Raw genomic sequence first — 27,555 nt, 5'->3', positions numbered from 1 at the left:
ATACATTTGTTTCATAACATGTCATATAAAACACTCACCAGAACAAGGTGATGGCGGCACGCAGTTAACGGTTGGCCAAACCGCGCTGTCACGAGCTGCCCTCCTAACGGCCGATTGTGGCGATGACGCAGCAAAAATTAAATTAACAGTAATATGACCCCACTAAATTAGTGGCGATTCAATCGATTTTACTTACAATTCCAGTGACGCACAAAGACTGTAGTTGAATCCGTTTTTTTTTTTTTCCCGCAGTATGTTTGTAACTGTCAGACAAACCAAAGAAGCTGCGTCTTCACTAGCTCACGATGAGGAAGTAAAAGAGAGAGAGAAGACCAGTTCGCTCCTGTCATCCTACCAATGGCCTAGAACCTGCTCGCTCATTGGTTAAGGGAGAGAAATATCGCAACCTTCCACTGGCTTGTAGGTCGTTGCCTTTTAAAAAGTAATTAAATCAAACGATTATTTTTTTTTTTAAATAACCTATTTTTTCCTCACTAATTTTATATCAACTTTCGTTTGAGTTGATATTTTTTTTATTATAATTCCTGGCTAACTAAATTTCCATATGAATCATGTTCAGTGCTCTCTTATCATAGTAACGTGGGTTACATTGACTTTTGGGGTAGGTGGGGGGCACAACATGTTGATGACCCTGAAACGCAGTGTGAACAATAAAATTAACTTACAAGAATATTTATAATAATAAGTTGAAATTGAGTGTTTAGAGGGGAACTCTAAATCAGGCTGCTTAGGACAGCTATACTTTTCACCAAGATCATCATCCAATGAATATGGTACGCCCGCCTTTGTTGTACCAATGTAGTTACCTCTGTCAAAAATTTTATGCCCTGGGGGAAGCCACAGCACTGCACAGATTTGCTCGATTCCCATGTTTTGGTGATGTACAGTGCCTTGCAAAAGTATTCGGCCCCCTTGAACCTTGCAACCTTTCGCCACATTTCAGGCTTCAAACATAAAGATATAAAATTTTAATTTTTTGTCAAGAATCAACAACAAGTGGGACACAATCGTGAAGTGGAACAAAATTTATTGGATAATTTAAACTTTTTTAACAAATAAAAAACTGAAAAGTGGGGCGTGCAATATTATTCGGCCCCCTTGCGTTAATACTTTGTAGCGCCACCTTTTGCTCCAATTACAGCTGCAAGTCGCTTGGGGTATGTTTCTATCAGTTTTGCACATTGAGAGACTGACATTCTTGCCCATTCTTCCTTGCAAAACAGCTCGAGCTCAGTGAGGTTGGATGGAGAGTGTTTGTGAACAGCAGTCTTCAGCGCTTTCCACAGATTCTCCATTGGATTCAGGTCTGGACTTTGACTTAGCCATTCTAACACCTGGATACGTTTAATTTTGAACCATTCCATTGTAGATTTGGCTTTATGTTTTGGATCATTGTCCTGTTTGAAGATAAATCTCTGTCCCAGTCTCAGGTCTTGTGCAGATACCAACAGGTTTTCTTCCAGAATGTTCCTGTATTTGGCTGCATCCATCTTCCCGTCAATTTTAACCATCTTCCCTGCTGAAGAAAAGCAGGCCCAAACCATGATGCTGCCACCACCATGTTTGACAGTGGGGATGGTGTGTTCAGGGTGATGAGCTGTGTTGCTTTTACGCCAAACATATCGTTTTGCATTGTAGCCAAAAAGTTCAATTTTGGTTTCATCTGACCAGAGCATTTTCTTCCACATGTTTGGTTTGTCTCCCAGGTGGCTTGTGGCAAACTTTAAACAAGACTTTTTATGGATATCTTTGAGAAATGGCTTTCTTCTTGCCACTCTTCCATAAAGGCCAGATTTGTGCAGAGTACGACTGATTGTTGTCCTATGGACAGACTCTCCCACCTCAGCTGTAGATCTCTGCAGTTCATCCAGAGTGATCATGGGCCTCTTGGCTGCATCTCTGATCAGTTTTCTCCTTGTTTGAGAAGAAAGTTTGGAAGGATGGCCAGGTCTTGGTAGATTTGCAGTGGTCTGATGCGCCTTCCATTTCAATACGATGGCTTGCACAGTGCTCCTTGAGATGCTTAAAGCTTGGGAAATCTTTTTGTATCCAAATCCGGCTTTAAACTTCTCCAAAACAGTATCTCGGACCTGCCTGGTGTGTTCCTTGGTTTTCATAATGCTCTCTAGACTTTAAACAAAACCCTGAGACTATCACAGAGCAGGTGCATTTGTACGGAGACTTGATTACACACAGTTGGATTCTATTTATCATCATCGGTCATTTAGGACAACATTGGATCATTCAGAGATCCTCACTGAACTTCTGGAGTGAGTTTGCTGCACTGAAAGTAAAGGGGCCGAATAATATTGCACGCCCCACTTTTCAGTTTTTTATTTGTTAAAAAAGTTTAAATTATCCAATAAATATTGTTCCACTTCACGATTGTGTCCCACTTGTTGTTGATCCTTGACAAAAAAATTAAATTTCATATCTTTATGTTTGAAGCCTGAAATGTGGCGAAAGGTTGCGGGATTCAAGGGGGCCGAATACTTTTGCAAGGCACTGTAGTTATCTATGAGGTTTTAAAACATGGCCTATTCATAAAAAAATGCCTTTTTTTTATGTCGGATAACGTAACATACGTACTGAACGTAAAAAAGGAAATGTTTTTCTCTTTTACTCTTAGGATGACCTATAACAGTTAATACTGTAATTTAAGTCCTGTACGGAGTTTCTCCAGTTTAATGAATGCCGATGTCCAAAATATATAACTATGGTTCTTTTCTGGCTTCAATTAATTGTTTAAGTCGACATAACTCATAACTAATGTGTGTGTGTGTGTGTGTGTGCTCACGCGCCTAGTGCATACAATTTTGATGGGGGTAACTACATTGGCAAACACCGGGGACACCTCTGTTGTACAATTAGTGTCTTTATTGGGCCAAATTGAAACTCCGCTCACCATTTTGATGGTGACCTCTAGCGTTTCATGGTCCACTTTTTCAATCCTTGGTTCTTGCTCAGTCGTTGTTGACGCTTTTGAAAGCATAGGTTTGAAAATATTACGTATATCCATCTTGCCTCTTCGGTCCTCGAGTGGTTTTGGCTAAGCAAAGCAAATCGTCTAAGGTGCTAGTCACATGATCTGTTTGAAAAATAATTTTGACCCATTATAAAAATACAATTTTTGTTTATTTCATTCATTTTTGTTGTTTCTTTTATTGCTTTACAACTTTTATAGACAATATTTTACCAGAAAACTCTTAATTTAAAAATCATTTGAAAGTCAGGTGAAAGGTGAAAGTCAATTAAATGCAATGACACTTTTCGGCCACCAGGGGGGTTGCCCCCCCCCTTAAACTCCGCATATGCACGTTACTACCCACCTCTGGTTACTACCCACCTCTGTTTACCTGCTATTTTAAGTCCTATTCCACAACTGACCTGTGACCTTAACTGAGTAGGCATCAGAAGAGTCCACACTTATTTCCCACGATCCTGTTTCATTGACATTATTGAGCTTCAGTCGCCACAGGTTACCCACCATGTTCAAAGTTGCCAGAGGACCCCTTTGTTCACTGGAGTTCTGAGACACACCTGAAAGAGTAGAAACCGAGTGCTCTCTACAATAAGTTCAAGCCAATTAGTCAAGTAATATTTACTGCAAGGTTGTAGGTTTGCATAGGGATGGTAGGGACATAACACTACCAACCTTTCAGGATGCTGAAATTGTCCCCACCAACTTTTAAACAACCTTATTTCCATCATATAATGAGTTCAGTTAAATAAGTCATTTAGATTGTCTTCTCATATTTTGTAACGATAGAATTGACCCTACCATTATAAGCTGATTACTTTCATTAGGTTCGGACTTACCCTGACCCCTTTTCACTTGCTGAATGTGCCAGTCCAATTTTTTCCCTCAAACGCATGTTTAATTGGCTGATGACTTGACCCCCCCCCCCCCCACACACACACACAGGGAGTCACAGCCGTGACAGAAAAACTGCATGCGGCCTCCTCCGCCCCCTTCGAAGACGAGGAATATTAGAAATTCTTTCCGCCAGCAGCAGCCACTGCAAGTAATGTAAAAAGACGTCAATGTTGTGGAGGTGGTGAACACAATACTAATTTTGCTACTGAAAGTCGACCTGCATCAGAGTTAGCATAGCGTTAATCTGTGTCAATTCCTCAAACTCCAGTAGGAAGCTTTTTAAAACAAAGGTTTGAAACCAACGGTGTATCACCTGAACCATACATATGCACTGCAAAAACACACCTCCTTAAAACTGGTTAAATTCCCTTGTTTTCACTGTAAATCTACTAGAAATAAGTGAAATGATCTGGCAGTGCTTCAAGAACATTTTACACAGATTTCTTGAAAGAAGAAAAATGGCGAGCTGAAAATAATCTTAACACACTTATTTTAGCAAAAAGTTAGTATATTTCATCAAAAAAAATCTGAAATGTTCTTTGTTCAAGAGTAGTTATTGTTCAAAACATTATTTGAAAGCTTTTTTTTTTTTCTTGGTTTAGGTGAAAAATGACCAACTTTTCGATGAATTGCTTTACAAGAACAAATGGTAATATTTACTTAAAGTAAATGGAATAATCTGACCCATTAATCTGTAAAATATAGTCTTGAACACTCAAAACAAGATGGAAAAATTATTCCACTAGATTTAAGAAAAATTATCAAATCAAGATGTTATACATTTGCAGTCTGAAAGTTAGTATAAGTCATTACAGATTTATTTTGCATGAATCATTTAGCCTATAAATTGATTAGGTTCATATTCGTGACAAATGTAGGCCTGACTCCCATTCACCATGCCCTTGATTTACTGCCATTTACAAATGCTTTAATATATTTGCATTAAATATATATCCATAATGATATAAATATATGCCATAATCAGGGGTGAAAGTGACAAGAATTTCTTGCCGGAACTCCCTGACGTGAAGGTCGCCACGGAGCCAAAAATTTAGTTTGATTTTTTTTTTTTTTTTTTTTTTTGGGGGGGGGGACTCAAACCTCCTCAAAACTACTGAAATGCAAAGAAAACTGTTTTGGCACAGTTATTTCAACACATACAAAAACTGATTTTCATTCAAAATTGTATTTTTTCAATGATTTGCAAAATATAAGTTAACAAATACAGCAATAACCCCAACCTCCATTTCCTAATTTGTATTTTCCCTCATTTCCTCACATACATAAATGCCAAATCTCAATTTTAACTACTTAAGAACATAGGATGTATATTAAAATTTAAGTTAATGTAAACATTTATATATTTTGAAGATCGCGCAAACATTGACTTTTCTAAATCATAAGGAAATGAAAAAGTAGCCTAACATAAATGAACAAATATAAGTCCAAAGTGCACATTGACAGCTAAGATGTTCTGAACCTTCCCATCAGAGCAAATAAAACTAAATATGATAAACAAGCCTCCTCAACTCTTTTGTTGTTCTTTAAGATTTGATCCATTTTATGTTGCATTGCCCTTTTTTTGTTGCATCATTTCAACCTTTTTTTTTTTTTTTTTTGCTGTTCCAGAAAACATGCACATTTGAACCAATCAGAGCCAATTATCGCTGCTGATCACATGTCAGTATGTCAGCCAATGGCGTACCACAAGCAACACGTCACTTCCGCTCATTAATATTCATGACATTAGCTACTGTTGCTAAGTAGGGACAGGCCACCGTTTGTCCCTAATAGGAAATGAATGGAAATCGTGTACGAAGGAGATGTTTACAGAGCTAAACCTACCAACTCTCTCCGAAAATGATGTGCCTGGTGCCAAATTCACTGCGTACGGGGGGATGGTAATTGGCGCAAAAACAGAAATTTTAGAATATGCAAACCACCACTTACACAGCAAAACTACATCAAAAATGGGACAGAATCACACCAAAGAATGGGTTCTACTATTAAAAAAAACTTCTGCACCCTGCAACTGAAGTTTATGCTGCATATACCACAATAATGCTTATGTCCACACTCAATACAATGATGTCAACCAGGGTTTCGGAGTTATGATGGTGGTGCTGTTCCGACTCCGACTCCGACTTCGGGCTGCTGACCGACTCCGACTCCGACTCCGACTCTTGGCTCGTCGCCACGACTCTGAGTGACTCGGACTCCGACTCCAATTCCGAGTCCCCGCCAAGGTTCCGGAGCCGTGGTGGTGGTGCTATTCCGACTTCGACTCTGAATGCGGGCTTCTGACCGACTCCTTATCAGACCCCGACTCCTGAATCGCTGTCACGACTCAGGGTGACTCCGACTCCCGACTCCGACTCTGAACTCCGAACTCCTGATATCAACCATGGTTTGAAATAAATAAGTACCTGGTTAATGCTATTTATTCCTGTTTCCTGTTCCCCTTAACCAATTCCTGGTTCCTGTTTCAGATAAACCGGCCAGCAAGGCCCAAATCTCAACTTTGAGCTCATCGGACTGTTGAAGACCATGTCTGACTCTGGGGCAGGACCCAGCCGTAGCAGCTCGGACAGGAGTTCTCGGCCTCAAACTCGCTCCTCTGGCCCCGTATACGACCTGGATGTGATCTTCCCCAAGATGAAGACGTACCAGCCCTCCACCCAGCTGCCCACCTTGGCCAGTGTAGTCGGGATGCTAAGGTACTTCACGGACAAAACCAGGTGTGGCGCAGGCCACACCAGGGAGATGGGGGTGAACGAAGTGGCCAAACAAATCTACGCCAAATGGTATCATGATTCAATCCCATGCATCCCACTATCGAGTCTGAAGAGGCGGCTGGGGGACCTTCTGAAGTTGGTTCAGGAGGGCAACCACAGGTACCAGCAGCAGGAGAAAGGAGGAAAGGGGAAGCGTAAGGTGGCAGAGTACATGGAGCTCATCTCGAAGAAGGACCAGCTCTACGACATCTTTCCCAGGAAGCCGAATGGGGAGGAGGACAGGGAGAAGAAGAAAAAGGTGGAAGAGGAGTGGGGAGTGAGCATGGGGAGAATGGAGGAACTGTACTACGAGGACCAGAGGACGGAGAGGAAGATGAAATGTGGAAAGGAAGTGGATCCTGTGTGGTACCAGGCCATGATGAAGAGGCAGAGGGCGAGAGAGAGGCTGGAGGCCTACAGGGAGGAAAAGGACAAGCAGTTCCTGTACCATCCTCTCTCCCACATAGAAGAGATACTGAATGAGGATGGCAGCCTGTCCAGCAGTGATGCCAGCAGCGATGAGGAGGAGGGTAGCGCTGCTAAGAAACCCAGAACAGAAGACACCAAGGAGGAGAGGAAAGGAAACACTACCGAAAAGAAAACAGAGGAAGTCCCGGACGCCATGGAAGAAGAAGAGAAGCAAGATGTGAACAGAAAGACAAGGAAGAGATTCGTCGGAGCTGAAGAGGATGAAAACCCGCAGCCTCCAGGCTGTCAGCAGGCAGATGATTCTGCAAAGGTGCAAGGAGCTGAGGGAAGACCAAACCCCCAGCTTTAGGGGCTATAGGGAAGCGGCCATGGCAAAGAGGGAGCTGGAGCTCACCTGGACGAGCTCCATGAAGGAGAGGATGCAGAAGGGGTCTGATGAGAGGAGGGAGGCTTCACTGCAACACGAAAGGAAGAAACTGGAGTCCCTGGAGAAGCTGAAGGAGAGCGGTGGGCCCTTCACTTCGGCAGAGGAGGTGGACACCTTCCTGGCCGACATGACCGCTAACAACATGAAGGAGAAGCAGGAGAGGATGAAGACAGAGATGCAGTACGCGAGAGACACAAGCACGCTCCTTCCCAAGACAGATCCACTCTTCAAGATCAGAAAGACAGATATAAATGGGAAACAGAGAGACAAGACAGCTCAGGAGTTTGGGGAGGCTCTCAAGGTCTTCTTGGGGAGGAAGGGGGATAGGAAGGTGATGGACTACAACACCTTTAAAGAATGTCTCAGCAAGCTCGTGACAGGCTCCTAAAGCCATTCTGTGAGACATGCGCAGTCTGTTGTTGTGCCTGACTTGAAATACATCGGTTGCCATGCTGTAATAATTCATTGCCTATACCAACCTATGTGTGCATATGCATGCCCATGTTGCAAAAATATGGTGCAGGGTGCAGAAGTTTTTTTTAATCGCATGATCATTCCAAAGGTACCAATCATCATTATTTTAGGTGCGGAACACATGATTGAGTGGCAATTTGCATCGGTTGAAGTTGACATTTATCATCCCCCCCTATCACTGGCAAAGATGTGGAAGAACATAAAAATGTTCAGTTAAAGAGATGGCTTGAGTGTCGAAGGCTGATAAAGACGAAAAAAACGAGCCGACCTAAGCATAGCCTTAGCTTTTTTATCGACGCGACTGACAATGACATTCTCCTGTTTCAACAAGCTATCTTTTACCATCAGCTCTGTCTTTCTTATATATCCTCTAGTTGTCCTACGTCTCTGACCGTTCTTGGGGGTAATTTAGTTAGCTTTGTGTAGCGATCGTACATGCTACTCAGTGACAGCCAACGAACACTTTTAATTTTTTCATTGATAACAAATCTTAATTCTATAATTTATTTACACTTCCCCCTCCCCCCCCCCACCCCTTGTTTTATATATATATATATATATATATATATATATATATATATAAATTATATATATATTCTGTAAAATAAATTGTTGGAATTCAAAGATAAGACACAAGATGGATATATATACATTCAACCTACGGTACATAAGGACTGTAGTGGGCATTTCACTCTACTGTCATTTAAATCTGTCTATGCTGTCCTCACTCGGAAGCGTCTACTTTTTCCAAAGCTAGACAGCTAGTGAACGACGCCTTAATAATCAGACTTCTTCTTTTTTCATCTGATTTATTAATAAAATGGCCTCAAACCATTGTCCTCTTTAGACCGTTGTAAAACTACAAAAAAAAAGTACACAAGCATTGCATTAGCAACAACGTTAGCTTAGCACGCTATACAGGTTCACTAAACATAAACAAAAAGCGTCTCATACAAAAAATATAACATTTCGCTTACTAACATAATATGTACATTCTTTACAACAACCATACTTACGGACAAATCTTGTCCAAGGATCATATAAGCACAACATTACAACGTAGGCGTCAGCCCGAGACGTCGTGCAGCCATATTGAACTGGCAAGAACACAATAAACCATGTCGCAAAGCGACCACAAGAGTTCGCTGTTAGACAGCACAAAAAGCCTTGCTGTAAAACTTAACAAAAGGCAGAATACTGTCTGAGCTTTCTCTCTCTCTCTCTCTCTCTCTGTATATATATATATATATATATATATATATATATATATATATATATATATATATATATATATATATATATATATATATATATACAGTGCCTTGCAAAAGTATTCGGCCCCCTTGAATCTTGCAACCTTTCGCCACATTTCAGGCTTCAAACATAAAGATATGAAGTTTAATTTTTTTGTCAAGAATCAACAACAAGTGGGACACAATCGTGAAGTGGAACAACATTTATTGGATAATTTAAACTTTTTTAACAAATAAAAAACTGAAAAGTGGGGCGTGAAATATTATTCGGCCCCTTTACTTTCAGTGCAGCAAACTCACTCCAGAAGTTCAGTGAGGATCTCTGAATGATCCAATGTTGTCCTAAATGACCGATGATGATAAATAGAATCCACCTGTGTGTAATCAAGTCTCCAAATAAATGCACCTGCTCTGTGATAGTCTCAGGGTTCTGTTTAAAGTGCAGAGAGCATTATGAAAACCAAGGAACACACCAGGCAGGTCCGAGATACTGTTGTAGAGAACTTTAAAGCCGGATTTGGATATAAAAAGATTTCCCAAGCTTTAAACATCTCAAGGAGCACTGTGCAAGCCATCATATTGAAATGGAAGGAGCATCAGACCACTGCAAATCTACCAAGACCTGGCCGTCCTTCCAAACTTTCTTCTCAAACAAGGAGAAAACTGATCAGAGATGCAGCCAAGAGGCCCATGATCACTCTGGAAGAACTGCAGAGATCTACAGCTGAGGTGGGAGAGTCTGTCCATAGGACAACAATCAGTCGTACACTGCACAAATCTGGCCTTTATGGAAGAGTGGCAAGAAGAAAGCCATTCCTCAAAGATATCCATAAAAAGTCTTGTTTAAAGTTTGCCACAAGCCACCTGGGAGACACACCAAACATGTGGATGAAGGTGCTCTGGTCAGCTGAAACCAAAATTGAACTTTTTGGCCACAATGCAAACCGATATGTTTGGCGTAAAAGCAACACAGCTCATCACCCTGAACACACCATCCCCACTGTCAAACATGGTGGTGGCAGCATCATAGTTTGGGCCTGCTTTTCTTCAGCAGGGACAGGGAAGATGGTTAAAATTGACGGGAAGATGGATGCAGCCAAATACAGGAACATTCTGGAAGAAAACCTGTTGGTATCTCCACAAGACCTGAGACTGGGACGGAGATTTATCTTCCAACAGGACAATGATCCAAAACATAAAGCCAAATCTACAATGGAATGGTTCAAAAATAAACGTATCCAGGTGTTAGAATGGCCAAGTCAAAGTCCAGACCTGAATCCAATCGAGAATCTGTGGAAAGAGCTGAAGACTGCTGTTCACAAACACTCTCCATCCAACTTCACTGAGCTCGAGCTGTTTTGCAAGGAAGAATGGGCAAGAATGTCAGTCTCTCGATGTGCAAAACTGATAGAAACATACCCCAAGCGACTTGCAGCTGTAATTGGAGCAAAAGGTGGCGCTACAAAGTATTAACGCAAGGGGGCCGAATAATATTGCATGCCCCACTTTTCAGTTTTTTATTTGTTAAAAAAGTTTAAATTATCCAATAAATTTTGTTCCACTTCACGATTGTGTCCCACTTGTTGTTGATTCTTGACAAAGAATTAAAATTTTATATCTTTATGTTTGAAGCCTGAAATGTGGCGAAAGGTTGCAAGGTTCAAGGGGGCCGAATACTTTTGCAAGGCACTGTATATATTAGGGCTGTCAAAATTATCGCGTTAACGGGCGTTAATTATTTTTTTAAAAATCAATCACGTTAGAATATTTGACGCAATTAACGCAGATGTCCCGCTCAGACAGATTTAACACTAGAAGTCCCGGAGAATTCTGAGACTCCTAACGGTCCCAAGCAATGGCCAATTTGGCCTCTCCTCCGAAAAAACCCAGAGGTGGCCTAAATGACCCAAGTGCTTTTGAATTAGCAAGTCGTTGTCCGACAGACAACAGCCGTTCATATGGAAATGCAACCACTTGTGTTGGTATGCGGCCCAAATGGAGGGGAACACACAACAGTAGTACTATTCATGTCATATTATGTGTCAGTTCAAGTCAAGCTACATTTATGGGGTTTTGCACATTTTAATAATGTGTATTGTTTTACGATTTTACTGTCAGAAAAAAATATCCCTGACAGTGTATTTGTGGGGCCTTTATATGCTAGCAATATTTGGTATAACAGTATATTTGTGATGCCTGCAGAAAATAGAACATTGAATCAGTATCAAATGTAAAACTGAAATAAGAGTCTGACGAAGTTAATTTTTGTCTTTTCTTCCTGGTATTTATTGATGCACAGGATTCAAACAAGAATAATCACAGCAAATCAAAACTATCAAGTCAAAACGTTGAAATACTATAGAAAACACACATAAATGTACCTCTAATACACTCTCTATTCTCTATACTGGACTTGTTGAAAGGTTATCAAGAATTTTTTGTTTTCCTGGGACTACTTGGTATACAATGAGGAGCAATTATTTGCACTCCTTGTGATTTTGCAAGTCCACCCATTTTGAAAAGAGGTGGAGGTCTGAAATTTTAATCATAGATGCATTTCCACTCATAGAGACAATCTAAAAAAAAATCCAGAAATCACATTGTATGATTTTTAAAATGTATTTGTTATATATTTTTATCTACTGGGATTCAGTTCATGTATTTGTGCAACTGAGAATCAGCAATAATTATGTCACTCAAAGAGTGAGGCTGCTTTCTCTTTCGCCCAACCCCCTCCTCAGCTAAAGTAGCCTGACTTGAGCCTTTTTCGCCCAACCCCCTCCTCAGCTAACACTTATTTCTTACTTGCCTACTGCAGGTTGATAAATTTGTAGGTAGATTTGTGTATGTCTTAGTCAGTCCAAAAAAAAAAGGTTCCTTCAATCAAAGTATATATTTTCAATCGAAAACAAAAGTCACTTGAATGAAAGCAAAATGTGTTTGAATGCAAAAATTTCCTCCAAATAAAGACAGACAAAATTTTATGAGAATCAATCACAGCTTTGAGAGCCTACTGTAGGTTGATAGATTTGTAGCTAGATTTGTTTATTTCTTGGTCAAGCCAAAAAAAGTTCTTTCAATAAAAATATATATTTTCAATCGAGAAAAAAAAGTTACTTGAATGAAAGCAAAATGTGTTTGAATGCAAACGTAAACAAGTCAGGCTGCTGTTTCTTTACTTGCAGCCAGCCATTAGCTGTGGAAGGGACGTTGGGGGAAATTTTTCAGCCATTAGCTGGGGAAGGGGGTTGGGCGTCAGGCTACTTTCAGACACTTTTTACTTGACAATAAACTGCTAAACTTTTGAGGATGTTTTGACAGTATTTTAATAATTCTAATTTATTTGGATGTATTTGTTTGAATACCCTCTACATGTTAAAAAAAATATTTTTGAAAAGATCAGTTAACAATTTCCGTCGATATAGATTGAGATACATAGATATTCAGAAACACTACAACTAAGCATACCAAGCAACAGTGGTAACAAGAAAAGCACCTTACATGAAATGGCTGGAAAAAAAAATATGCAAGACTAGTAAATACCACTCTTGGTTCAGATACAAGCTATCATTCAGGCAACCTTTGCATTCAAACACATTTTGCTTTCATTCAAGTGGCTTTTGTTTTCGATTGAAAATATATACTTTGATTGAAGGAACCTTTTTTTTGGATTGACAAAGACATACACAAATCTACCTACAAATTCATCAACCTACAGTAGGCAAGTAAGAAATAAGTGTCTGAAGTTGAATTATCAGTCCTACTTATGAAGATGGTATGTCCTGTATCGGAATTTAAACAAATACATATAAAACAAATTTCCCATTTATTTTCAATGGCAAGTAATCAAGGTCCCTGTGATTTTTTAAAAACCATTTATCATGACAGCCCAATGAGATTGTATACCGCTAACTCTCATTTAGGTGAATTAAAAAAAAAAATGTAAAAAATCTGACCTACGTTTTTTGGGGAGGAATGAAAAAAATCAATTCAATCAGTTATCATAAACATCTTTGATGTGAAATGTTTTATAATGTATATTTGTAATAACGTGTAGAACATGAAAAGTAACATGAGTTACTTTGCTGAGTAACAAATTACTCTTACAATGAGGTAACTGAGTTACTTCTCCCAAAAAGTAATTTAGTTAGTAACTTGTAACTAATTACTTTTTGAAGTAAGATTGACAACACTGTGCAGTACATATTCCCTTCATAATAATTAGGACTATTAGGACATTCAGTCATTGTTTCAGTGTGTTCAAAGAAACCGTTCAGGGCCGCTCCCTTCCACCTTCTCTTGATGCAAATTCTGTTTCTGTTTTTCTCAAAGGTTTTCACACATTTTCTCGTACTAACTTCAGACAAAATGGCCACAATTCATGCTCCATTAGATCCAGTCATTCTTAACTATATACATGATCTTGCTTTAAACTCAAACTGCAGTTCTAAAACGTTTTTTTTTTTTTTTGCAAAAACAATGTACACATTGGGCCATTTTTTTTCAGTTTTTCTGTGTGGAGTATAGGAGAAGTAAGTTAAAAGTTTGTAAAAAGCGTAAAACTCCATAAATTAATGTAAATTAATAAATGTAGCTTGACTTGAACTGACAAAAACTATCACATGAAGTGTGCAACCGTGGTGTGTTCCCCTCCGTTTGGGCCGCATTCTAACACAATGTATGTCTAGTGGTTGCATTTACATATGAATGGGTGGTGTCTGTCGGACAACGACTTGCTAATTCAAAAGCACTTGGGTCATCTGGCCCACCTCTGGGTTTTTTAGGAAGAGAGGCCAAATCGGCCATTGCTTGGGAATATTAGGAATATTTGTCTTGGGGAAGGGCCGAGTCGGCCTCTACTGGGTTTTCTAGTGTTAAATGACAGTACACTGAAACGCTCACTTGTTGTTATGGAGTTTTGCCGCCCTCTGCTGGCGCTTGGGTGAATGACCATCTCGCATATTGCCTCAAACAGATTACATCATATGAGGCCGTTTATGGACATTAAGAGTGAAGAGAATGCCACCGGCCGCTTGGGGGCAGCGCCGTTCCATACTCATGTTATTTCTTCTAAACGTGGGAGAATTAGTAGTTGTGAGACGTTTATGCTGTATTCACAATGCAATGCAAATTGCTATTTGTACTCCACACATATTTCGGTAAGTTTTCTTTCTTTTAGTGGCAATTATGTGTCTCTTGTTGTATTTTGGGTAAGATATGTACAAATATATGCTATACAGTAGAGGCGAGTGGACACAGGCATTCTTTGGACTGCGCCGTTTATTGGCAGCTCCTTCACAACAAACATACAGTGGGGAGAACAAGTATTTGATACACTGCCAGTGGCAGTGTATCAAATACTTGTTCTCCCCACTGTAAGTATCGTTTAGTGAAAGCACAACAAAAATAATATTCCTATCTCTCCCCAAAAAAATAATGTTCACAAAAAGAAAAGCACTTCAGTCTACAGTAATGAGGCCCTATTCTGACACACAGTTAAACAACAATGAAAAACTAGGCCTGCAAGCAGGACTGAACGGGCCCTCGCAATCTAGCGCAACTCGGACGTCACGCAACTCGGACAGTGTGCAGGTCAGGGTGGTGGCAGATCGTCCTCTCTAATCATCTCATTAGAACCTAACATGCGCGAAAGTTGCCTCTTTACATTCACACACCTAAGAGATAAAAACCCCTATTGGACAGAGGACTACAAAAAAGGAGCGAATAAAGGGTCATCACAGCAACAGACAGAGACATGTGGACATGGGCCGTAAAATAAGTATTTTAAAAGGTCTTGAAACTACAATGACCAACCTGAAAAGAACTGGACATATATTTAAAAAAATGAGTGACTTTCTATTGCCACTAGTTGGCGCTGTAGGGTTGATGCAAATGACCCCTACAGGACCCTTCAGACTATGACTCAACAAGCACGATATGTTTGGCGCAGATATGTTGTAGAAGTTATGACTGTTCAAAACTTGTGGTGAGACGAAATGGCTTCAGTCATTTTTACTTCTCCTGTTGGACCCTTCTGCTTCAACCAAACCTCAGTATTTTTCATCAGGCACCTGAACACATGTCTTCAGGCTCCCCTGATGCAGGTTTGAGGTGAATAGATTTTTTTTTCCTTGGAGGAGGAGCCTGTTTCGTAAAAAAGGCATTTCCTGTTCCCACTAGGGGGCGCTAGGCCTAATGAGTAATATTTCAATGCACTCGTGTTCAGGGTGGGATCCCGCACATACATGCCAGATATGAAAAAGATTGAACGTTGTTTCAAGGAGCTATTAGTCCTTTACTGAATTTGTCATTTTGCCGAAAAAATGGCCGACTTTGGCACCACGCCCAGGTCAGACCCATGAATGAAAACACACCATTTTGAAAAGTTTAGATTTCATAGGTCTCCTGAATTGTCTAACCAATTTTGAAGATGATCCAATTGATTCCCTCTGTGACAAGGTCTCAAATGTGCACCCTGTTAATTGATAAAAATTTCACATTCGATCCAAAATACCCGATTTCCTGTTGGGTTTGGAATATGGGTGCAAGAGACTTTTTGGAGCAGTTTTGCACAAGGTATCGACTCCCCAAATTTCATTGCTCTACGTTAAAAAAACCTAATAGGAAACGCCTTTTTGAAAAATTCAAGGGGGCGCCACTGAGCCATTTTGTTACATTTTTTTGTAACGTTGAGAGATTATCGAAATCCACACAAAGCCGCATGTATGTGCAAAATTTGGTGAGTTTTCGTGCATGTCCAGGCCTCCAAATGTAAACTGTACTAGAAATGGACAGAAATTTCACATTTGATCCAAAATACCCGATTTTCTGTTGGATTTGGAATATGGGTGCAAGAGGCTTTTTTGAGCAGTTAGGCATAAGGTATCTACTTCCCAAATTTCCTTGCTCTATGTTGAAAAAACCCAACAGGAAAGGCCTTTTTTAAAACTTCTTTCTGTCGCCACTAGTTGGCACTGTAGAGTTGATGCAAATGACCCCTACAAGAACCTTCAGGGTATGACTCTCAACAAACACGGAAAGTTTGGCGCAGATATGTTGCATATCTGCCGAGTTATGACTGTTCAAAGTTTTTGGCGAGACAAATTGTTGACGGTCATTTTCACTTCCAGTTTGGACCTCTCCGCTTCAACGAAACCTCAATATTTTTCATCAGGCACCTGAACACATGTCTTGAGGCTCCCCTGAAACAGGTTTGAGGTCAATAGATTTTTTTCCCTTGGAGGAGGAGCCTGTCTCGTAAAGAAGGCCATTTCCTGTTTCCACTAGGGGCGCCAGGCCTAATGGGTAATATTTCAATGCAGTCGTGTTCAGGCTGGGATATCTCATAAACATGCTAAAAATGAAAAAGATTGAACGTTGGATCACGGAGTTTTTAATCATTTTCTGAATTTGGTATTTTGCCTAAAAATGGCCGACTTTGGGACCACGCCCAGGCCAGACCCTTGAATGAAAACACACCATTTTGAAAACTTAAGATCTCATAGGTCTCCTGAATAGTCTGACCAATTTTGAAGACGATCCAACTTTATCCTTCAGCGACAAGGTCTCAAATGTAAATCGATAAAATTTCGCATTTGACCCAAAATTTCCAGCTTCCTGTTGGGTTTGGAATATGGGTGCAAGAGACTTTTTGGAGCAGTTTTGTACAATGTATCGACTCACTAAATTTCATTGTTCTACGTTGAAAAAACCTAATAGGAGAGGCCTTTTTGAAAATTTCAAGGGGGCGCCACTGAGCCATTTTGTTAAATTTTTTTGTAGATTATCAAAATTTACGCAAAGTTGAATGTATGTGCAAATTTTGGTGAGTTTTCGTGCATGTTCAAGCCTCCAAACGTAAACTCCAACTGTGAACCGAAAAAATTTCACATTCGATCCAAAATACCCGATTTCCTGTTGGATTTGGAATATGGGTGCAAGAGGCTTTTTTGAACAGTTAGGCATAAGGTATCTACTCCCCAAATTTCATTGCTCTACGTTGAAAACCTGAGAGGAGAGGCCTTTTTGAAAATTTTAAGGGTCAAGGGGGCGCCACTGAGCCATTTTTTGACATTTTTTCAAAACGACGCAAGATTATCGAAATTTACGCGAATCTGCACGTATGTGCAAATTTTGGTGACTTTTCGTGCATGTTCAGGCCTCCAAATTGGCCATTTTCATTTGCCATGAAGAAAGAATAATAATAACTAGGCCTGCAAGCAGGACTGAACGGGCCCTCGCAATCTAGCGCAACTCGGACGTCACGCAACTCGGACTGTGTGCAGGTCAGGGTGGTGGCAGATCCTCCTCTCTAATCATCTCATTAGAACCTAACATGCTCGAAAGTCGCCTATATACAATCCCACACCCAAGAGATAAAAACCCCTATTGGAGCGAGTACTACAAAAAAGGAGCCACTACTGAGCTGTGCAGCCAAGCCCTTATTCAAAACCCAAAATTAATCTTCTAAGTGGGCCAATTCGACCAAGTGTGCCAAATATTGTGGCTCTATAAGCTGCCTGAGTCTCTGGAAAAAAATATTTCCTTTAAATGGCGAACAAAGGGTCGTCACGGCAACAGACAGAGACACTTGGACATGGGCCGTAAATAAGTATTTTAATAGCTGTTGAAACTACAATGACCAACCTGAAAAGAACTGAACATGTATTGGAAAAACGAGTGACTTTCAATTGCCACTAGTTGGCGCTGTAGGTTTGATGCAAATGACCCCTACAAGGCCCTTCAGGGTATGACTCTCAAGAAGCACGGGAAGTTTGGCGCAGATATGTTGTATATCTACCGAGTTATGACTGTTCAAAGTTTTTGGAGAGAAAAATTGTTGACAGTCATTTTCACTTTCCTGTTTGGACCCCTCCGCTTCAACGAAACTTCAATATTTTTCATCAGGCACCTGAAGACAGGTCTTAAGGCTTCCCTTATGCAGGTTTGAGGTAGATTGATTTTTTTCCCTTGGAGAAGGAGTGTGTCCTGTAAAAAAGGGCATTTCCTGTTCCCACTAGGAGGCGCCAGGCACAAATGGTAAAATTTCAATCCAGTCGTGCTCAGGCTTGTATACCTCACACACAGGCCAGATTTAAAATAGATTGAACGTTGTATGAGGGAGTTATCAGTCATTTTCCGAATTCGGTGTTTTGGCGAAAAAATGGCCGACTTTGGCACCCCGGCCAGGTCAGGCCCGTGAATGAAAACACACCATTTTGATAACTTAAGATTTCATATGCCTCATGAACAGTCTCACCAATTTTGAGAATGATCAAACTAATTCCCTAGGTGCCAAGGTGTAAAATGTGCACACTGTAAACCGATAAAAAGTTCACATTCAATCCAAAATACCCGATTTTCTGTTGGATTTGGAATATGGGTGCAAGAGGCTTTTTTGAGCAGTTAGGCATAAGGTATCTACTTCCCAAATTTCCTTGCTCTATGTTGAAAAAACCCAACAGGAAAGGCCTTTTTTAAAACTTCTTTCTGTCGCCACTAGTTGGCACTGTAGAGTTGATGCAAATGACCCCTACAAGAACCTTCAGGGTATGACTCTCAACAAACACGGAAAGTTTGGCGCAGATATGTTGCATATCTGCCGAGTTATGACTGTTCAAAGTTTTTGGCGAGACAAATTGTTGACGGTCATTTTCACTTCCAGTTTGGACCTCTCCGCTTCAACGAAACCTCAATATTTTTCATCAGGCACCTGAACACATGTCTTGAGGCTCCCCTGAAACAGGTTTGAGGTCAATAGATTTTTTTCCCTTGGAGGAGGAGCCTGTCTCGTAAAGAAGGCCATTTCCTGTTTCCACTAGGGGCGCCAGGCCTAATGGGTAATATTTCAATGCAGTCGTGTTCAGGCTGGGATATCTCATAAACATGCTAAAAATGAAAAAGATTGAACGTTGGATCACGGAGTTTTTAATCATTTTCTGAATTTGGTATTTTGCCTAAAAATGGCCGACTTTGGGACCACGCCCAGGCCAGACCCTTGAATGAAAACACACCATTTTGAAAACTTAAGATCTCATAGGTCTCCTGAATAGTCTGACCAATTTTGAAGACGATCCAACTTTATCCTTCAGCGACAAGGTCTCAAATGTAAATCGATAAAATTTCGCATTTGACCCAAAATTTCCAGCTTCCTGTTGGGTTTGGAATATGGGTGCAAGAGACTTTTTGGAGCAGTTTTGTACAATGTATCGACTCACTAAATTTCATTGTTCTACGTTGAAAAAACCTAATAGGAGAGGCCTTTTTGAAAATTTCAAGGGGGCGCCACTGAGCCATTTTGTTAAATTTTTTTGTAGATTATCAAAATTTACGCAAAGTTGAATGTATGTGCAAATTTTGGTGAGTTTTCGTGCATGTTCAAGCCTCCAAACGTAAACTCCAACTGTGAACCGAAAAAATTTCACATTCGATCCAAAATACCCGATTTCCTGTTGGATTTGGAATATGGGTGCAAGAGGCTTTTTTGAACAGTTAGGCATAAGGTATCTACTCCCCAAATTTCATTGCTCTACGTTGAAAACCTGAGAGGAGAGGCCTTTTTGAAAATTTTAAGGGTCAAGGGGGCGCCACTGAGCCATTTTTTGACATTTTTTCAAAACGACGCAAGATTATCGAAATTTACGCGAATCTGCACGTATGTGCAAATTTTGGTGACTTTTCGTGCATGTTCAGGCCTCCAAATTGGCCATTTTCATTTGCCATGAAGAAAGAATAATAATAACTAGGCCTGCAAGCAGGACTGAACGGGCCCTCGCAATCTAGCGCAACTCGGACGTCACGCAACTCGGACTGTGTGCAGGTCAGGGTGGTGGCAGATCCTCCTCTCTAATCATCTCATTAGAACCTAACATGCTCGAAAGTCGCCTATATACAATCCCACACCCAAGAGATAAAAACCCCTATTGGAGCGAGTACTACAAAAAAGGAGCCACTACTGAGCTGTGCAGCCAAGCCCTTATTCAAAACCCAAAATTAATCTTCTAAGTGGGCCAATTCGACCAAGTGTGCCAAATATTGTGGCTCTATAAGCTGCCTGAGTCTCTGGAAAAAAATATTTCCTTTAAATGGCGAACAAAGGGTCGTCACGGCAACAGACAGAGACACTTGGACATGGGCCGTAAATAAGTATTTTAATAGCTGTTGAAACTACAATGACCAACCTGAAAAGAACTGAACATGTATTGGAAAAACGAGTGACTTTCAATTGCCACTAGTTGGCGCTGTAGGTTTGATGCAAATGACCCCTACAAGGCCCTTCAGGGTATGACTCTCAAGAAGCACGGGAAGTTTGGCGCAGATATGTTGTATATCTGCCGAGTTATGACTGTTCAAAGTTTTTGGAGAGAAAAATTGTTGACAGTCATTTTCACTTTCCTGTTTGGACCCCTCCGCTTCAACGAAACTTCAATATTTTTCATCAGGCACCTGAAGACAGGTCTTAAGGCTTCCCTTATGCAGGTTTGAGGTAGATTGATTTTTTTCCCTTGGAGAAGGAGTGTGTCCTGTAAAAAAGGGCATTTCCTGTTCCCACTAGGAGGCGCCAGGCACAAATGGTAAAATTTCAATCCAGTCGTGCTCAGGCTTGTATACCTCACACACAGGCCAGATTTAAAATAGATTGAACGTTGTATGAGGGAGTTATCAGTCATTTTCCGAATTCGGTGTTTTGGCGAAAAAATGGCCGACTTTGGCACCCCGGCCAGGTCAGGCCCGTGAATGAAAACACACCATTTTGATAACTTAAGATTTCATATGCCTCATGAACAGTCTCGCCAATTTTGAGAATGATCAAACTAATTCCCTAGGTGCCAAGGTGTAAAATGTGCACACTGTAAATCGATAAAAAATTCACATTCAATCCAAAATACCCGATTTCCTGTTGGGTTTGGAATACGCATGCAAGAGACTTTTTGGAGCAGTTTTGTACAAGGTATTGACTCTCCGAATTTCATCCCTCTACGTTGAAAAAACCTAAATGGAGAGGCCTTTTTGAAAATTTCAAGGGGGCGCCACTGAGCCATTTTGTTACATGTTTTCGTAACGTTGCAAGATTATTGAACGTTATGCAAAGTCGCATGTATGTCGAAATTTTTGAGAGTTTTCGTGCATGTTCAAGCCTCCAAATGTAAACTCCTACTGTGAACCGATAAAAATATCACTTTTGATCCAAAATACCCGATTTCCTGTTGGATTTGGAATATGGGTGCAAGAGACTTTTTGGAGCAGTTTTGCATAAGGTATCTACTCCCCAAATTTCCTTGCTCTATGTTGAAAAAACCCAATAGGAAAGGCCTTTTTTAAAACTTCTTTCTGTCGCCACTAGTTGGCACTGTAGAGTTGATGCAAATGACCCCTACAAGAACCTTCAGAGTATGACTCTCAACAAACACGGAAAGTTTGGCGCAGATATGTTGCATATCTGCCGAGTTATGACTGTTCAAAGTTTTTGGCGAGACAAATTGTTGACGGTCATTTTCACTTCCAGTTTGGACCTCTCCGCTTCAACGAAACCTCAATATTTTTCATCAGGCACCTGAACACATGTCTTGAGGCTCCCCTGAAACAGGTTTGAGGTCAACAGATTTTTTTCCCTTGGAGGAGGAGCCTGTCTCGTAAAGAAGTCCATTTCCTGTTCCCACTAGGGGGCGCCAGGCCTAATGGGTAATATTTCAATGCAGTCGTGTTCAGGCTAGGATATCTCATATACATGCTAGAAATGAAAAAGATTGAACGTTGTATCACGGAGTTTTTAATCATTTTCTGAATTTGGTGTTTTGCCCAAAAATGGCCGACTTTGGAACCACGCCCAGGTCAGACCCTTGAGTGAAAACTCACCATTTTGAAAACTTAAGATCTCATATGTCTCCTGAATAGTCTGACCAATTTTGAAGATGATCCAACTATTTTCTTCAGCGACAAGGTCTCAAATGTAAATCGATAAAATTTCACATTTGATCCAAAATTTCCGGCTTCCTGTTTGGTTTGGAATATGGGTGCAAGAGACTTTTTGGAGCAGTTTTGCACAATGTATCGACTCGCCAAATTTCATTGTTCTACGTTGAAAAAACCTAATAGGAGAGGCCTTTTTGAAAATTTCAAGGGGGCGCCACTGAGCGATTTTGTTAAAATTTTTTGTAGATTATCAAAATTTACGCCAAGTTGCATGTATGTGCAAATTTTGGTGAGTTTTTATGCATGTTCAAGCCTCCAAATGTAAACTCCTACTGTGAACCGATAAAAATTTCACATTCGATCAAAAATACCCGATTTCCTGTTGGATTTGGAATACGGGTGCAAGAGACTTTTTGGAGCAGTTTTGCACAAGGTATCGACTCCCCAAATTTCATCACTCTCTGTTAAAAAAACCTAATAGGAAACGCCTTTTTGAAAAATTCAAGGGGGCGCCACTGAGGCATTTTGCTACATTTTTTCGTAACATTGCAAGATTATTGAACGTTATCTAAAGCCGCATGTATGTGCAAATTTTTAAGAGTTTTTGTGCATATTCAAGCCTCCAAATGTAAACTCCTACTGTGAACCCATGAAAATTTCACATTCGATCCAAAATACCCGATTTCCTGTTGGATTTGGAATATGGGTGCAAGAGACTTTTTGGAGCAGTTTTGCATAAGGTATCTACTCCCCAAATTTCCTTGCTCTATGTTGAAAAAACCCAATAGGAAAGGCCTTTTTTAAAACTTCTTTCTGTCGCCACTAGTTGGCACTGTAGAGTTGATGCAAATGACCCCTACAAGAACCTTCAGGGTATGACTCTCAACAAACACGGGAAGTTTGGCGCAGATATGTTGTATATCTGCCGAGTTATGACTGTTCAAAGTTTTTTGCGTGACAAATTGTTGACGTTCATTTTCACTTTCCTGTTTGGACCCCTCCGCCTCAACGAAACCTCAATATTTTTCATCAGGCATCTGAACACAGGTCTTAAGGCTCCCCTGATGCAGGTTTGAGGTCAACAGATTTTTTTCCCTTGGAGGAGGAACCTGTCTCGTAAAAAAAGGCATTTCCTGTTCTCACTAGGGGGCGCTAGACCTAATGGGTAATATTTCAATGCACTCGTGTTAAGGGTGGGATACCGCATATACATGGCAGATATGAAAAAGATTGAAAGTTGTGTCAAGGAATTATTAGCCATTTACTGAATTCGGTGTTTTGCCGAAAAAATGGCCGACTTTGGCACCACGCCCAGGTCAGACCCGTGAATGAAAACACACCATTTTAGAAACTTAAGATCTCATATGTCTCCTGAACAGTCTCACCAATTTTGAAGATGATCCAACTAACTCCCTCAGCGAAAAGGTCTCAAATGTGCACCCTGTAAATCGATAAAAATTTCATATTTGATCCAAAATAACCGATTTCCTGTTGGGTTTGGAATATGCGTGTCAATGCTTTTTTGGAGCGGTTTTGGACAAGGTATAGACCCCCCAAATTTCATTGCTCTACGCTGACAGACCCTAATGTTATAGGCCAATTTTAAAATTTCAAGGGGGCGCCACTGAGCCATTTTGTTATATTTTTTTGCAACGTTGCAAAATTATCGAAATTTACAATTTTCCGGACGTATGTGCAAATTTTGGTGACTTTTCGTGCATGTTCAGGCCTCCAAATTGGCCGTTTTCATTTGCCCTGAAAAAAAAAAAAAATAAAAAATAAAAAAATAATCCTTTGCAAAACAATAGGGCCTTCGCACGCTTAGTGCTCGGGCCCTAACTAGGCCTGCAAGCAGGACTGAACGGGCCCTCGCAATCTAGCGCAACTCGGACGTCACGCAACTCGGACTGTGTGCAGGTCAGGGTGGTGGCAGATCCTCCTCTCTAATCATCTCATTAGAACCTAACATGCTCGAAAGTCGCCTATTTACATTCCCACACCCAAGAGATAAAAACCCCTATTGGAGAGAGTACTACAAAAAAGGAGCCACTACTGAGCTGTGCAGCCAAGCCCTTATTCAAAACCAAAATTAATCTTCTAACTTGGCCATTTCGACCAAGTGTGCCAACTATTGTGGCTCTATAAGCTCCCTGAGTCTCTGAAAAAAAATATTTCCTTTAAATGGCGAACAAAGGGTCGTCACGGCAACAGACAGAGACACGTGGACATGGGCCGTAAAAAAGTATTTTAATAGGTCTTGAAACTACAATGACCAACATGAAAAGAACTGGACATGTTTTGGAAAAACGAGTGACTTTCTATCGCCACTAGTTGGCGCTGTAGGGTTGATGCAAATGACCGCTACAAGGCCCTTCAGGGTATGACTCTCAACAAGCACGGGAAGTTTGGCGCAGATATCTTGTATATCTGCCGAGTTATGACTGTTCAAAGTTTTTGGAGAGAAAAATTGTTGACAGTCATTTTCACTTTCCTGTTTGGACCCCTCCGCTTCAACGAAACTTCAATATTTTTCATCAGGCACCTGAAGACAGGTCTTAAGGTTTCCCTTATGCAAGTTTGAGGTAGATTGATTTTTTCCCTTTAGAGGAGGAGTGTGTCCCGTAAAAAAGGGCATTTCCTGTTCCCACTAGGAGGCGCCAGGCACAAATGGTAAATTTTCAATCCAGTCCTGCTCAGGCTGGTATACCTCACACACATGCCAGATTTAAAATAGATTGAACGTTGTATGAGGGAGTTATCAGTCATTTTCCGAATTCGGTGTTTTGGCGAAAAAATGGAAGAATTTGGCGCCCCGCCCAGGTCAGGCCCGTGAATGAAAACACACCATTTTTATAACTTAAGATTTCATATGCCTCATGAACAGTCTCACCAATTTTGAGAATGATCAAACTAATTCCCTAGGTGCCAAGGTGTAAAATGTGCACACTGTAAATCGATAAAAAGTTCACATTCAATCCAAAATACCTGATTTCCTGTAGGATTTGGAATGTGTGTGCAAGAGACTTTTTGGAGCAGTTTTGCACAAAGTTTTGACTCTCCAAATTTCATCACTCTATGTTAGAAAAACCTAAATGGAGAGGCCTTTTTGAAAATTTCAAGGGGGCGCCACTGAGCCATTTTGTTAAATTGTTTCGTAACGTTGCAAGATTATCGAACGTTATCCAAAGCCGCATGTATGTGCAAATTTTGGTGAGTTTTTATGCATATTCAAGCCTCCAAATGTAAACTCTTACTGTGAACCCATGAAAATTTCACATTCGATCCAAAATACCCGATTTCCTGTTGGATTTGGAATATGGGTGCAAGAGACTTTTTGGAGCAGTTTTGCATAAGGTATCTACTCCCCAAATTTCCTTGCTCTATGTTGAAAAAACCCAATAGGAAAGGCCTTTTTTAAAACTTCTTTCTGTCGCCACTAGTTGGCACTGTAGAGTTGATGCAAATGACCCCTACAAGAACCTTCAGGGTATGACTCTCAACAAACACGGAAAGTTTGGCGCACATATGTTGCATATCTGCCGAGTTATGACTGTTCAAAATTTTTGGCGAGACAAATTGTTGACGGTCATTTTCACTTCCAGTTTGGACCTCTCCGCTTCAACGAAACCTCAATATTTTTCATCAGGGACCTGAACACATGTCTTGAGGCTCCCCTGAAACAGGTTTGAGGTCAATAGATTTTTTTCCCTTGGAGGAGGAGCCTGTCTCGTAAAGAAGGCCATTTCCTGTTCCCACTAGGGGGCGCCAAGCCTAATGGGTAATATTTCAATGCAGTCGTGTTCAGGCTGGGATATCTCATATACTTGCTAGAAATGAAAAAGATTGAACGTTGTATCACGGATTTTTTAATCATTTTCTGAATTTGGTGTTTTGCCCAAAAATGGCCGACTTTGGGACCACGCCCAGGTCAGACCCTTGGATAAAAACTCACCATTTTGAAAACTTAAGATCTCATATGTCTCCTGAATAGTCTGACCAATTTTGAAGACGATCCAACTATTTTCTTCAGCGACAAGGTCTCAAATGTAAATCGATAAAATTTCACATTTGATCCAAAATTTCCGGCTTCCTGTTGGGTTTGGAATATGGGTGCAAGAGACTTTTTGGAGCAGTTTTGCACAATGTATCGACTCACCAAATTTCATTGTTCTACGTTGAAAAAACCTAATAGGAAAGGCCTTTTTGAAAATTTCAAGGGGGCGCCACTGAGCCATTTTGTTAAATTTTTTTGTAGATTATCAAAATTTACGCAAAGTTGCATGTATGTGCAAATTTTGGTGAGTTTTCGTGCATGTTCAGGCCTCCAAATGTAAACTCCAACTGTGAACCGATAAAAATTTCACATTTGATCCAAAATATCCGATTTCCTGTTGGATTTGGAATATGGGTGCAAGAGGCTTTTTTGAACAGTTAGGCATAAGGTATCTACTCCCCAAATTTCATTGCTCTACGTTGAAAACCTGAGAGGAGAGGCCTTTTTGAAAATTTTAAGGGTCAAGGGGGCGCCACTGAGCCATTTTTTGACATTTTTTCAAAACGACACAAGATTATCGAATTTTACGCAAAGCCGCACGTATGTGCAAATTTTGGTGACTTTTCGTGCATGTTCAGGCCTCCAAATTGGCCATTTTCATTTGCCCTGAAAAAAGAAGAATAATAATAATAACTAGGCCTGCAAGCAGGACTGAACGGGCCCTCGCAATCTAGCGCAACTCGGACGTCACGCAACTCGGACTGTGTGCAGGTCAGGGTGGTGGGAGATCCTCCTCTCTAATCATCTCATTAGAACCTAACATGCTCGAAAGTCGCCTATTTACATTCCCACACCCAAGAGATAAAAACCCCTATTGGAGAGAGTACTACAAAAAAGGAGCCACTACTGAGCTGTGCAGCCAAGCCCTTATTCAAAACCAAAATTAATCTTCTAACTGGGCCAATTCGACCAAGTGTGCCAACTATTGTGGCTTTATAAGCTCCCTGAGTCTCTGAAAAAAAATATTTCCTTTAAATGGCGAACAAAGGGTCGTCACGGCAACAGACAGAGACACGTGGACATGGGCCGTAAAAAAGTATTTTAATAGGTCTTGAAACTACAATGACCAACATGAAAAGAACTGGACATGTTTTGGAAAAACGAGTGACTTTCTATCGCCACTAGTTGGCGCTGTAGGGTTGATGCAAATGACCCCTACAAGGCCCTTCAGGGTATGACTCTCAACAAGCACGGGAAGTTTGGCGCAGATATCTTGTATATCTGCCGAGTTATGACTGTTCAAAGTTTTTGGAGAGAAAAATTGTTGACAGTCATTTTCACTTTCCTGTTTGGACCCCTCCGCTTCAACGAAACTTCAATATTTTTCATCAGGC

The 27,555-nt window shown here is 40.6% G+C and overlaps 1 protein-coding gene across 1 annotated transcript in view; it reads right to left on the bottom strand.

Annotated features, from left to right (window-relative positions):
* The window catches only part of LOC130920060 (von Willebrand factor A domain-containing protein 7-like), a 95,368-nt gene that overhangs the window by 7,813 nt on the left and 60,000 nt on the right, over positions 1–27,555 (bottom strand). Inside the window, exon 12 of the mRNA XM_057842903.1 lies at positions 3,409–3,561. Coding sequence (XP_057698886.1) covers positions 3,409–3,561 — 153 coding nt within the window. The remainder of the gene's footprint in view (positions 1–3,408; positions 3,562–27,555) is intronic.

The sequence above is a fragment of the Corythoichthys intestinalis genome, chromosome 8, assembly GCF_030265065.1.
Source record: "Corythoichthys intestinalis isolate RoL2023-P3 chromosome 8, ASM3026506v1, whole genome shotgun sequence".
NCBI lineage: Eukaryota > Metazoa > Chordata > Actinopteri > Syngnathiformes > Syngnathidae > Corythoichthys > Corythoichthys intestinalis.
Note: the sequence above shows the minus strand (reverse complement) of the source record. Positions and strands in the feature narration are given on the sequence as shown.